At 37.2% G+C, this 15,120-nt stretch overlaps 1 protein-coding gene across 1 annotated transcript; it reads right to left on the minus strand.

Annotated features, from left to right (window-relative positions):
• Positions 1–691: 691 nt before the first annotated feature.
• Positions 692–6,252, minus strand: slc5a3a (solute carrier family 5 member 3a). The gene is made up of 2 exons (XM_058791313.1): positions 5,948–6,252; positions 692–4,752 (listed from the first exon to the last, which is right to left on the minus strand). Exon 2 carries the CDS (start codon positions 4,691–4,693, stop codon positions 2,651–2,653), a length of 2,043 nt encoding a protein of 680 aa, XP_058647296.1. The 5' UTR covers positions 4,694–4,752; positions 5,948–6,252; the 3' UTR covers positions 692–2,650.
• Between the last annotated feature and the right edge of the window lie 8,868 nt (positions 6,253–15,120).

Raw genomic sequence — 15,120 nt, forward strand, 5'->3', positions numbered from 1 at the left:
CTCAGGTGGCACGCGATGGACTGAAACCAGTTCACATACTTCTAGAAAGATTGTTGGTAAAACTGTCATGCAAGTTAAAACAATAGGTAGCCTATTCTAAAAATATACCTATTCAGGCTTAAGGAATAATAATTGACAGCTATATGGGTAGTTACCTTTTTAAATTTAGCATCAGGAGATAACAGTATGAAAAAGATAATATCAAATGTATGGATTCAGTAAGATTAATTAACGATGCATTAAATTGATCAAAAGTGACAGTAAAGACAATTATAATATAAAAGATTTCTATTTTAAATAAATTCTGTTCTTTTGAACTTTATATTCATCAAAGAATCCTGAAAAATAACATGCATCAGTTTCCAAAAAATATTCGGCAGCACAACTGTTTTCAACATTGCTAATTATCAGAAATGTTTCTTGAGCAGCAAATCAGCATATTAGAATGAATGATTTCTGAAGGATCATGTGAAGAATGTCACATAATCAGCAAACTCACCACGTCGCCAGACCTGAACCCCATAGAGAACATACTTTCCAGAAGGCCAACAATTCACTAAAAATGTTTTATTGGTCTTATGAAGTATTCTAATTTGTTGAGATAGTGAATTGTTGGGTTTTTGTTAAATGTGAGCCAAAATCATCACAATTAAAAGAACCAAAAGACTTAAACTACTTCAGTCTGTGTGCATTGAATTTATTTAATACACGAGTTTCACAATTTGAGTTGAATTACTGAAATAAATGAACTTTTCCACGACATTCTAATTTATTGAGATGCACCTGTATATACGTTCTGCACAGTGATTATGAAATCAGACAACAGTATGAAAGCATTTGAAAACTAGTTATGTTAACAATGAGAAATATGGAATGCATAATTGTGACAGCTAATTAAAACAGTAGTTTCTAAGAAGTAAAAGTAAAAAGTACATCCCTCTTACTTCTGGGAATTCAGAGTTGCCTGTAAACACACATACACATTCACACACGCTGGCCTTGATACTTCCAAACCACAATTGACCTGTACTTAGCCAAAGTTTGAACCCAAGTCAACTTGACTAGTAGATTGTCGCGTAAGTGACATTAATAAACCTAGCTCTGCAGACAGGGGAAACCTGTCTAAAAATGTAAACTCAACAAACCTATACAAATACAGAGCAAGAGAACTGTGTGGCATTTCATACCAAACTCTGTTGGCATAAAAATGTCATGTAAGGTCACATACGCAAAGTAATTAAAAAAAAAAAAAATCTTCATCTACATAGGGTGAGTTTCCAAAGAAACAAAACCACAAAGACCTGAATACAGAAATACTCACCACCTTACTGCTAAAAACTAACCAGCTATGAAAGACGCAAGCCAAGTAAATACAAAAGCGCCAGAGAGAGAGACGCCAAAATGATTTTTTTTCAGTTGCTATGCTAACATGGACTGGGAACGTGTACATTTTCAGGTCGGAGAGTTAAATATTTGAATGTTTTATTATTTGAACAAGAGTTTTTTTTTATTATCCCACATAATTCCAGTGACATTAAAGAATGACAAACACGCATTAACAAACAAAACCAAAAAAGTACTATGGTTTTTTTAATGGGGTCAGCGGTGAGTAGAGATGTTTTCAGTGGCGAGATTGACTTACACAGTGTCAGTTCACAGACTGTTGAATTTAACCTACATTACTCTAATGGAGTTACAAATGCACAATAAGACAAAACAATATAAGCAAGTAATACAAGCTCAATCAACCGCATTTGTGAAAACAGTGAAAAAAAAAAAAATTACTCATCTCGTTCTTGTATTTAATTTTCAGTTAAAAAATTTAAACAAACGCAAATATCAAGGTTACACTAAGGCACTTATAATGGAAGTTAATATGGCCAACGTATTCAAAAACTTAGGCAGAAACATGAAAATTGTTCTGTAAAGCTGTTAAAGTCATTGTTTTTACCTAAAAATGGTTTGTAAGTTTTTTTTTGTTAACGCACAACTGGTGGCTAAAGTTTTGGCACCATTCACTTCTATTGTTCTGTTAAATGGTCCAACATAACCAAGATTTTTCAAGAAAAGTAGGGATGCAACAGTAAGAAAAAAGTAGAAGTGGAGATTAAATGTTGTGATAATCAACATTAGGCCACAAATGCTGTCAACTGAGCTGAACTGGTTCTGAACCAGGAATATTCCTTAAAAGGAAAAACCATGTGGTTAATGATTCATGTGGTTTTGATATGATCAATACTAAATGTGGAGGTGACGTGTGACTTTACAAAAAAAAAAAACATACACATTTTAACTTATGAAGATGTTTCTTATTTTTAGATTTTGGCCTTTCAAATGTCACATGCAATTACATTCAATACTTTTAGAGTATTAATTATATATAATGTGAACGTCTGACATGTGATTGCACAGTATAGGCAGCGCGTTGGCAGCCAGCACTAAAAATCAATAATACTTGGCATTAAAATGTGAGTTGTACATTATGCAATACTACAGTGCAAAACACTATTGAGAAACATAAATTACAACCATAACTACACTGTAGATATATAGGTTTATAATAATCTATAAGAATATCAATAGAACATGTTTGCGATGTAAACTCAAATAGATCGATAGTTAAAATTATGCATTATACATAAATTATATATTACAAAGAAAAGTATACAAACAAGAAAATGCCAAGTGTGCAAACTAACAAGAGACCAAGATTGAGGATAATTTTGGTTTTTGGAGGTTCTTTGAGCATTTCAGTAACATTCCTGTCTTCGTCTCCAAAAGGTGAATCTGGTTCCTCTAAATTTGTATTATACCCACAAAACCACTCCAAACATTTCACACACCGTCCCTTATCTTCACCTACATGATCAATGTCCTGTTGTTTGTGGGTATGTTGAGACTCCAAGTGGCCATCTGGAAGTATTTCAGGCCCTGTTTGAATAACCTGAGATGATGGTTTTATTTCCACTTCATTCATTGTCTTCTCTTTTTTTGTTTCATCAGAAAGCTGAGGAAGTTTGCTGTTCTCGGTTTGATTCCTGTTGCGCAGTCCCCACAAAGTAGTCGTAGCAATCTGTTCCTTGCTCGGTGGATCTGTGCATAGACTGATGACTACTGTCACGAGCCCCGAAACCCAAAACAACACAGCCGCCACATACATGAAATGAACATCCTTGATGAAAGCAGGGCGGTCATCGGTTGTGTCACAGTCCGGCTCTCTATAAACAAAGGCAAGAATGAGTCTTACAGCTCCTAGCAAGAAGCCCACAATGCCACCCCAGAATGCACCGGTCTCATTGCAACGTTTCCAAAGGACGCCAAGCAAGAACAGTGCAGCAATGGGTGGAGTGAGGTAATCCGACACCTCCTGAATGTAGAGGAACATCTGACCACCTTGCATCTCAATGACAAATGGGACCCAGGCTATGCTAATGGCCACTATGAGGACCACAAACATGCGTCCCACCACCATGAGCTCTTTGGAGGAAGCCTGGTGACGCACCATCTTATATATATCAAGGGTGAAGATAGTACTGGCGCTGTTGAAGATCGAGTCCAGGTCACTCATGAGAGCAGCGAGCATCACCGCCATCATCAAACCTCGTAGACCTACGGGCATGATGTTCATGACGAGGCGAGGATAGGCGATGTTAGTGCAACCGGCTTTGCTGTTGCAGACTCGCATACAGTGCTCTGGACTGATGCAAGCAAGCTCATCAGCAAAGAGCACACGGGAGATCATCCCTGGAATCACAATGATAAACATTGGTAAGACTTTTAGGATGCCTGCCATCAGGGTTGACCCTTTAGCATGGGCAATATTCCGGGCTGCCAGGACTCTCTGGACTATGACTTGATCGGCGCACCAGTACCAGATTGAGGCTGGAGTCTGGCCCAGAAGAAAAGCAGGCCACGGCAGGTCTTTGTCCAAAGGACCTCTTAAGATCTTAAACGAATCTGGCTTAGGATGCACATCGCAGGAATTAAAGTTGGTGAAATTATTCTTGAGAACAATGGCAGTGACATTGGGAGAGGCGCTCATGTACTTGGTGCGTAAACCCTCAAGACCTCCGACCTTAACTAAACTGATAGCCATCAGGCATAGTGCTCCCGATATCATGAGGAATGCCTGCAGAGTGTCCGTGTAGATAACCGCCACCAGGCCGCCGGTTATCGTGAGAAGGGCGGTCATGGTGATGAGCAGGATTATGGACATGTACAGGTTCCAGCCCAGAGATTCCTGGATAAAGAGCGCTCCGGAATATAGATCCACTGAGAGCTTGGTGAAAATGTAGAGGAGAAGAGTTAGGGACGCGAAGAAAACCTTCAACCGCTTCCCGCCGAATCTTTTGGAGAGGTACTCCGGCATGGTGTACACACCTGAGTGGATGTAAACGGGTATGAAGACCCAGCCCAGGAGCTGCAGCAGAAGAATTGCATTAAACTCCCAAGCACCTACGGCAAACCCACTTGCTGCACCTGAGCCAGCCAGGCCGATGAAGTGCTCACTGCCAATGTTGCTCACGAACAGCGATGCACCGATCATCATCCAGTTCATGGAACGACCGGCAAGGAAGTATCCGCTCACAGTACCTCGATTTGCCTTCCACATCGCAAAAAAGCCAATGGCCAGGACAAGAACAAAGTACATGGCAACAACAACGATATCTGCTGCTTCCATTGTTGATGCCATTTTTTAATTGTTGGTGGAACGAGATATACCATTCGGTGGGCCACATATAGCAATGAATTCTGAAAGAGAGAAAATAAATAGATTTGAAAAAAAAACACTAACCCCATTTAGATGTTGGCAAACATGGTACAGGCCAGGAAAAAAAAAAAAGAGTACTTCTATTTAGGTCAGATGTCTGCAGACAGTGTTACAATTTATGAAACACTGTCTTTTCCATTTGTCACTGTACTTGCATTTCTCCTTTTCAGATTCTGAGGGCAGATTTTAATGACTGCTAAAATATTCTTGATACAGTAAAACTTTAAGTACAAAATAATTATTAGGGCTTTAGGAAAAAACAAATACAATGTTTAAAATTAAGCAAATTATGTTCAGTTTAAGTAAGGTAACCTAACAGTGTGTTTGTTTGTGGTTGGTGGATCGTGTTGATAGTTAATGTGATTAATTACACCTGTTTTCTCTGCTAGAACTTAGGAGAACTGACTTCAAACATCCACTGAAATCACCCAAACCCCAGCTGATTCAAGATATTGAGCAAAAATGAAGAAAAGCGATGTGAGTGAGGAGAAAAGAATGATCCTGCTGCATTTGACACACACAAATACAGATATTTTAAGTGAGACTTTAGAGTCCAAATACTCATTGGGGTCACAGCAGGAAGTATTTTAATTTAACTAAGTATAAAACTACTTTAAAACATTTATTTAAACCATGCAATAGTATTATGCAAACAGTTTGATGAACTTAATAGGCCTAACTGACTGACTACATGGAACATTTATTTGTGCTTTTATAAAAAAAAAAAAAAAATTGTCATTTAATTTAACTGCTAAATAAATAAACCAACAAACAAACAAAAAACAAAAAAACAGCAATACTTATATGAAAAATAAAATTTTGCCAATTATAACATATAAACAGTCACCTTACACTTACTGTATGTGTTTACACTAATAAACACACATTTGAAAATCGTAATTTTAAAAAAAAGTTAATTTCAAAGTTATCTGTCATCTACCACAGTTATTTGGTACCATCGTTATGCAAAACCACAAATGAACTTTAAACCAGTTATACCTGACAAGCACAAAGTAACACCCTGCGCAATAATAATAATAATAATAGCCTAATAAAATCACCCAATCACATGTAAAACTAGATTAGCTAAACTTTCAGATATCAGCGTCACAGGTCATGAACAGTCTCACAGAGATCTCGGTGATTTCTAAACGGTAAAAACTCATCCATACTTACCGAAGTCTTAAAAAGCAGAGATGCAATGCACTTGTAACGGTGTGTGAGGAGACAGTTATCGCCTCCATTTACTCCCCCCGCGCGCGCCCATGACGTCATCAAACCCGAGCTCTTATCCGTTCCGCCCACCCGCGGCTTTTTCGCAAGCAATGTGAATTCCGGTGTAGTACCACAGTGATGCTATCAGATGGACGTAACAGCGTGCTCCAAGGTACTTAAACCACGAAATGTCCCTTAAAATGCTTGTATCATGGCATACCATTGCAAATAGCGATGCAAATCCCATATGCATTATTATGATGCACTAACTGTCTGTGGCGTTTTGTCAGAAATTAGGACTACTGAATTCTATACACTTTGTTTGAAAAACGTACCATAGAAGATTTATTTCTGTAGCTTACAATTTTCCCATGCATTGCTTAATTACGCAATTATAGCTATTATTGGCCTATATAGCCTAATTGCGCCTAAGCAATGCAGGGGCAAATTATAATTACTTGCTGAGAACTAGTATCAGTTTATTTGAATTTACAGTAGGTAGTCACTGTACGGTATTCTAGTAAATTTTAAATGACTGACTTCAGACTCAAAGTCAGCAGCAACATGCAACCGATTTCCACTCATCATTATATCAGCATCTGTGAGTGCTAAGCATAAACCAGATAACCAGTAGAGATAAACTAACCCGTGATCACACCACGTAAACTGGAGCATAGCACAAGATTACATTTTTCAAAAAACACTGGATTAACTGCGACTACAAATAATCGTCAGATGATGGCGACATCGTCTTTCAATTCAAAAGTTTCCAAGCAGACAATGAAAGAGCACAAATCCAGAAGCTTTGTGATAGAGTGATACTTAGTACATGACTAGATAAAGATCTTTTTGTATGTGTACAGAGGCCAGGTGCGACTATGTAGGTCAGGGCTGAACCATAAACGTTCACAAGCCTACAATACAACAAAGTGAACTCATCACTATCTTTTTAGTGCTCTGTTGTGTAGTCTATCATAATCTAAACTAGCATATTATACAATTATAAAATACCAAACAGTGCAGTATAGCTCTGTATGTTAACGAAAATGACCCAAAAGAGTAGAGGACATGCATAGTGCCATATCTAATTAATCCCCACACACACTTTAAAAAAAAATTCATGCACCAGGCTACGGTATTCAGTAGCCTACATTTTGTAATGGTAGAAATTTCTAGCTTGACATCTCTTGAATACAGTACCCCACCTCCCTCTCTAGATTGCAGTTTTGTGATTGACAGCACTCTTTCAGTATGCACTAGGGGGCAGAAGTGCTCAAAGCTGACAGCAAAGCGGCTGCTTGTTCAAACACTGTAGTGAACACCAAAGCAGCTGTCAGAGGATGTGTGAAAACCCTCTAGCTATATTTGCAATAGCATACATGTTACTTATACTATTTTGGCAATTTAATACTGTATTCTGTGTCCGGTATGTACATTTTCTCCTTAAATGCACACAATGCAATGCACTTGGCTTGACCTTCCATTTGCAAAATGATTAGTAAATGGAAGGAATACGTTCTTTAATCACCATTCACTTTTATTTCAAAGACCAGCTCGGATATGCCTTCTGTCGAACCTATTTGCATTTGTGCTTCACTGAAGAAAGAAAACCATGTAGATTATTTCTTTCTTTTTTTTCAATGTAGACAAAATTACATTACTTTAACATGAAACATAAAACCTTCAAATCCTATTTAGAGGTGTTCTTTATCTTAAATTGCCAGAATAGTTTTGCTGCTGTTGTTGCTGTAGTGACCCTTCAGATCAGTTCCGCCTTTGACCGCAGCTTCAGGCCCCAGCAGCCATTGAACACAAATAGAATGAAGAGAAAAATAGGTTAGTCGAACCCTTGGGTTGTCTCAACACTGGCTTGAACTGATTCTGTGTCTGAGCTGAGAACATAAGTGACTGTGTAGTAGAGGACGACAGAAGATCCCTCAATATATACAAACTTTCTTTCTTTAGTGGTGTTTAGAAAGTTGACCTCACAACTACACACACACACAAAAATAAATAAATAAATAAATAAATAAACCTTTCCCCCGCCATTTTTCATTTGACCTCTGCTCTTGTTTCCTAGACTAGCTGTCAAGTAAACCTGGCATTATACTATGCATATTGTGATAGGACAAATTGCTTATGTTCCTCTATTGTAAGTCTGTTAAATGCATAAATATAAATGTAAATATGTAGGTCTCAACAATTAACAACATTTGTGCTACAGAAAATGAACAATATACCTCGAAAAAAAGAACATTTCCATAAGGTGAGTTGCATTGCATTCAAGTATATTCAGTTCATGCAGTTCCTGGGATTCAAACCCATGACCTTGGGTTTGCTAGCACCATGTAGACAAACAGGAATGCGATAACATCAGAGCCACATAACAACAACCTGGCAACCAGCCGGAACACCATAGCAACCACCTAGAAATGGAATAGCAACCACATCACAGCCTGGCAACCACTCTAAAAAAACCCAGAAACATTCTGGCAATCACACCCTGCAATGTGATAAAAACCACACAGAAGCCCTAGCAGCCTCCCTAATAGAAACCCTAGTAACTAGCCATGACATTCTAGAAACTACCCTGCAATGCAGAACGCTATAAAATATACAGAACGCTCTAACAAACATATAGTAACACACAGACAACCATTGAGAACACTTCAGCAATGCATTAGTGACCAAACACCCTAGCAACCATCCAGAGCACTTTAGAAACAACCAGCAGCACATTACCAAACACACAGAACACCTAGAAACCACATAGCAACACTCTGACAACCATCCAGAACATTTTACCACTTACCTAGCAACATATAGGCAACCGCACCGGATCCTGTAGCAACTGCATAGCAACACACTATAAATCACTCAGAACATCATACGAACCTCATAGCAACACCCTGGCAAACATTCAAGCACTTTAGCAACTACTCAGCAACGCCCTGTCAACAATACAGAATACAACCATCTGGAATAGTCTATCCAAAAACATACCGACAACCACACAGAGAATGTCCTATCAACTGCGTAGCAACCCCCTGGCAACCATCCGGTACATTCTAGTACTGAAATGTCCAAAGGGCAACTGTCTGACATAGACCTAGAATTTGATAACAACATTTACATTTACATTTATGCATTTAGCAGACGCTTTTATCCAAAGCGACTTACATTGCATTCAAGTTACAGTTTTTAAATTTTATCAGCTCTTGCTTTCCCTGGGAATCGAACCCATGATCTTGGCGTTGCTAGCACCATGCTCTACTATTTGAGCTACAGGAAAGCTATAAATTTAGTTTTCTCAACATTTAAAACCAACTTTAGAGTATAAAACCTTGCTTGAATAATATCAAAAACAGTCTGCAGATCACTCGAAGCTTCTTGTTTTGTAGGTGCAGAACAATAAATAACAGTGTCATCCACATAAAAATTAAAACTCGCTTTGTCAAGACAGTTTATGTATATAGTAAATAATAAAGGCCCCGATACAGAACCTTGGAGAACTCCCTTAACCACATCCAATGAATCTGATTTGCAGCCTTCAACCTGCACACATTGAGTTCTTCCTTTTAAATAAGCATTAAACCACAAAACTTCATTTTCTGATAAACCAACACATCTCAGTCTATTTAACAGAATATCATGGTCCACTGTGTCAAAAGCTTTAGTCAAATCAATGAATAGACATGTACAGTGGTGTTTTTCATCTAGGAACCCCAATAAATCATTTAAGACTTTCAAACCAGCTGTAATAGTGCTATGCTTTTTACAAAATCCTGATTTATTAATAGACAGAAATTTATGAACATGTAAATATTGCGTCAGTTGTTCACTAATATGTTCCAGAAGTTTTGACAACTACTACTCAGAATATACTGCATAACAACATGCTAATAACCACACAGAAAGCCCTAGCAACTGCATAGCAATGATTATAAACTACTCATAACATACTGCATAACAACACCCTGGTAACCATACAGAATGCCCTAGTAACTGCATAGCAACCCCCTAACAACCATTTGGAACATTTTAGAACCAATCCAGAAACATACTGCCCACCACACAGAATACCCTAGCAACTGCATAGCAAAACAATGATTATAAACTACTCAGAACATACTGCATAACAACACCCTGGTAACCACACAGAAAGCCCTAGCAACTGCTTAGTAATGATTGTAAAACTACTCAGAACATACAGCATAAGAACACCATGGTAACCACTCAGAATGCTGTAGCAACTGCATAGTAACCCCCTGACAACCAGCTTTTTATATTTTCACACTCATATTTTCTTCACTAGTTGGTTGATGAAATGGATTCATTCAGCTGCAAGCACTGGAAACACAATGACTTTGATTCTTTGTAGGTCAATGACAGCCACTAGAGCTCGACAGGCTGAACATGTGAACTCGGTCGCATAAAAGAGTGCTTCCTCCTCAGAGCCGCGCTGCACCAGTGAGCCGTTACAGAGGCCAGCGTTTGCTTCATGTGGTGCAGACCGCAAAACTTCACGTTACAATAATGAGGACATGCTATTTTAGTCACACAAGTGATGATGAAAGCACACAGTCTCTGCTTTGCGATGACATGAGAGTTTCTGCGCTAAACGTGCTGATAAGATGCTCCTACAGGAGAAACATTGTGAACATTAATGATCCGACGGCAATGTTCATATTATATGATAAAAGGAGGACATGCTGGACACAGATGGAGCTCATCAGACTATTTTGGGAAACAGAAATACATAAGAAATGCTTTCAAAGCAGAGTGTAAGAGAAAAACGTATATGCATTGCATACATGATGCAAATGTGTGAACACATCTCAGATTTTATTGCTCAGACATTGCTTTTTCAAGGCTCAGGTGGCAGTTGGCAGTGTTATTTATGAATTATTCATATACGATTAAAGCATTTATTAATATTATGGTTTTATTTTTAGCTTTATTTTAATTACCAAATTAAAAAAAATAATAAATAAAGTTAATTAACAACACTGATGATATTGGAGGTCTCAGTTATGTTTTTGTCTCAAACATTTCTCCTAAAATTAATAAAAGTAGACCTAAATGAGTCACTAGTTGTCATACAATGAAGAGTATAGAGCTATACAATGAATATGCATAGCCGCTGAGATCATTTGATGAGAAATATTTGAGTTCATATTGATGCCTTTTGATTACAGACTTTTATATCGACAATTCTGAGCACAGTTTGAGACGTTGTTGAGAAGCCAACATGATCTCACAGAATTCCGTGTAATGTTCACAGACTTAATTAACCTCCGAATCTGTGGTGGCATCACGGAATCGCCGAAAATTCCGTGATGGGCTCACAGAAGGCATCAGCCGTGGTCTTACATCAGTTTGCATTTAATTTCATTGTAGTCTATGAGAAACAACTGAGATATTAAAGAGATCTTGTTCTTTTTCTTTTCGATGGAATGATTCAGCAAAATGCAGTAAAAGTCCATTTTATTTAAAGTATATGTGACTCTGTCAGTTTAGTCCACAAATAAACGCAGAGTTGATGCCTTTGATGTTTATAGTTGGACTTTTTAACCATCAGTCACTTTAATCCTTAAATGAACAGCTTAGAGAATTATTGCTGACATTATTTGAAGCTAAAATTCACAGACTAAAAGACATTTACACCGACCCGAAACGGCACACTTAAATATGTCTGAATGTCAATGCATTAGAATATCAAAGCAAGTGTCATCAAATGCTACTCAAGTGTTTCTCTATTCTGAGACGGCCCATGAAAATGATTTGTATTAAACATAAGGAGAAGTGTTTCAACAGATACTTCAGCTTTAGTAGCTTCACAAGAAACTTGAATATGGTGTAGAAACCTAGTCTAAAAATCCCATCGGTTGTAAGTAACATCTCGGCTGGCCTGTAGAAAATAGTTTATGGCTTGATTTTATGTGTGGCCTGCACTGTCTGTTTGGAAACAGTTTACTGTGCTCTGAGTGTTGTATATTGTCAGGAAGGATGTTTAGAGTGGTTTTGTGGATGTGCATGAAGTTCTCTGCGGAGGATCCTTCTGCTGTCTTGAATAGATCCCAAAACTCACTCTACTCAACTACACAATCTGTATGATATTTTGCTCATCTGTTATGAAAGTGTCAGTAGCTTAATATATTTAATCTGAATGTGGTGTAGGCTGTGCAATGTCTTATTTTAGACTCAAAGCTTATATGCCACTACTTCACTGTAATGCATATTGTGTGAAGCACAATGACGTACTGCATTTGCAGAAATGTGCAGTAACCACAGCACTCTGTGTGAAATACTGTAGGCCACAATGCAGTGCATTGCATTTCCAAAGACGAATAAAGTGGAATTAACATTACCTGCAATATTTTAACATAAACTGGATTTTAATCCTATTTTGTGTACCTATCTGTCAAGATTCACAAGATTAATGTCATAAGATTAGTACAGTATGCTTATATGCAGTTCAGAATTAATCCATCTTCTTGACTCATTAGCCTATTTGATCAGAAGGTCTTTTCACAATTTAAATAATTAACACCGAAGAAGAAGAAACCCAGGGTAAGCCTTGGTTATCTTGAACATACTTTACCCAGGGTTAACAGTTAATCATTCATAAGCTGATGTTTTGTACTGTGCATGGACCCTTTTACATTTCTGGGGTTGTCAGAAGTGAAAGTTAATTTTTATTAGTGGATACTACAACAAATATAATTTTCACATTCCCATTTGCTCCAATAGCAAAAGAAACAAATCTACAATAACGTTTCTACGACTTTACAAAAGAGGGAAAAAATACTGAGAGATTGAGTACATTGCTAGAAAGATGTCCAATCTGCCATCACTCCTTCAGCTGTAGTATTCAAAACACATGTGCAGTAGTGTTAACTAGTTTTCTGTAATTTAATGGCAAGGTAATATAACAGTATAGTGTTATGAATTTAGCCTACTTTTTTTTATTTATTTTTTTATAAACACTTTGCCAGATTTACCTCATATTTGCCTCATATTACATACTGCAGACTGTACTCTCGAGTTTTTCCTGAATGGAGCTTTTGGTGAACTATAAAGGTAAAAAGCTGAAATGACATGTTTATACAATGCGTGGTGTTTCTGTAATGGTCCAAAGCATGCGATTGGCTGTCTGTAACATTCATAACATTCATGGTGCATTCAAGTCATGTAAAAAATGTTGTATTTACGAGTTGAATGCACATGAACGCCATCACAAAGTCATAATTGACACCTTAGTTATATGCTACGTCCAACAAGCCATGCCGCTTTCACACTACAGTACACATCATGTTTTCACAGAGTTTAAAATAGATCGTGGAGCAAAGAGGAAACTGACAACATGCCAACAGACAAGACAACAGGTTACTTCTGATATGAAACATGGTCTCAGCTTTCAAATTTTGTCATTCAAAAAAAATAAATAAATCTAACAGTAAATACAGTTTTGTGGCTCTTTAATGTGTCATGACAGATCGCTGTTCAAGTGGCGCGTGAACCGATCATCTCTTCCTCTTTACTAGTTATAGCACAAAATAAACGTTACTGAACATCAGAAGGCATTTTATAAGCGCAGAAAGTCATCAGTACACACCATTTTTCAAGTTCAAGTCAACCAAAGTCAATCTACTCTCCTGTCTGTTTTTTTTGTCGGACAAGATGGCGGATTCGGCGTTATGATTGGTCAGAACGCCTGTCAATCAAACTCCTGGTGACGGGTCAATTACATTTACATTTACAATTATTTAGCAGACGCTTTTATCCAAAGCGACTTACAAATGAGGATAATAGAAGCAATCAAAACCAACAAAAGATCAATAATATGTAAGTGCTGTTAGGGTTAAGGTCATTGCACACTGAGTCCGAAATTTTAGCATGCGTTTTTCCGTATTCCTCATCCAAATTTGTTGAAATAAATGAAAGTTTTTTTGTTTTTTTTTGTCATTGATAATGAAGCTATTTAAGTATTGTTGTTATCAAAATATGATAGTATTGCATAATTACGGTAGATTATTTGATGATTTACTACACCATAAATTTAATAAAAACAAAAAACAAAAACATGGGTAGCAGTGCTAACCCCACAAATAAATTATAAGCGTGAAAAGTTCCTTTATCCAGGGTTAAAAGCAGGTTTAGGACAACAATAAACAAGATTAAGCCTAATGTGAAAAGCCATGAGAATTTTTTATATTTACATGAATTTTCATACTAAATTGTATGAAAAAAGTTGATAACTGAATATCACTTGATGAATTAAACGTGCATGTGGCGTCAGCATGCTGTATTACTGAAATATTATATAGCCTACTGTAAAAACAGTAGCCTATATACTGTGCAGTATACAATAAACAGTAAGATATTGTGCAAATCATAAACTTTAAGGGTTAAAACAAAGCATTTTCAGTCTGGTATGGAAAGTGTCATATGGATCAGACCGACTGTGGAGAATCCTGAGCACATGAGCACAGCCCACGTCTGAGAAGTTGGCATCACTGGTTGATGATGGATGGATTTGTGCCCTGAGCAGCAGACTGCCTTACAAGGAGAACTGGACCTGTTTGTACACAGGCACATCGATCCAACATTGTCAGTGTAAATTTATGTCAGTGATCTTGACGGTATTTTTCCACTAACATAAACTGTGCATGTGCCAGTCTCCATGTCAAGAACATGTCCAGGGGCCAAAATCACAAAAAATAAAATAAAATAAGTTCTGAAGAAGCTCAATTCTCGAAAAAAGAAAATTACAAGCATTGGTGTTATCTGAAAAAATGCGGTATATTATTTTTGTTGCTACTGGCTTCAACTGAGTTTAGCACTCTGCGTTATTTGATTTTTTTCGTTTTTCTTAATTATTTTTAAATATCTTTGTTAAGAAGGGATAGTTCACCCAAAAACAAAAATTCTGTCATCATTTACTCACCCTGAAGTTGTTCCAAATATGAGTGAATTTATTTTTTTCTGCTGAACAAAGAAGATACTTTGTTGGTAACCAAACATTTAAGGGTAGCTATTGACTTCCACAGTATGTATGTTTGGTTACCAACATTCTTTAAAATATATTATTTTGTGTTGCATCTTTGGTTGTACTATCCCTTTATGAACAA

Source organism: Onychostoma macrolepis, chromosome 01 (genome assembly GCF_012432095.1).
Source record: "Onychostoma macrolepis isolate SWU-2019 chromosome 01, ASM1243209v1, whole genome shotgun sequence".
Taxonomy (NCBI): domain Eukaryota; kingdom Metazoa; phylum Chordata; class Actinopteri; order Cypriniformes; family Cyprinidae; genus Onychostoma; species Onychostoma macrolepis.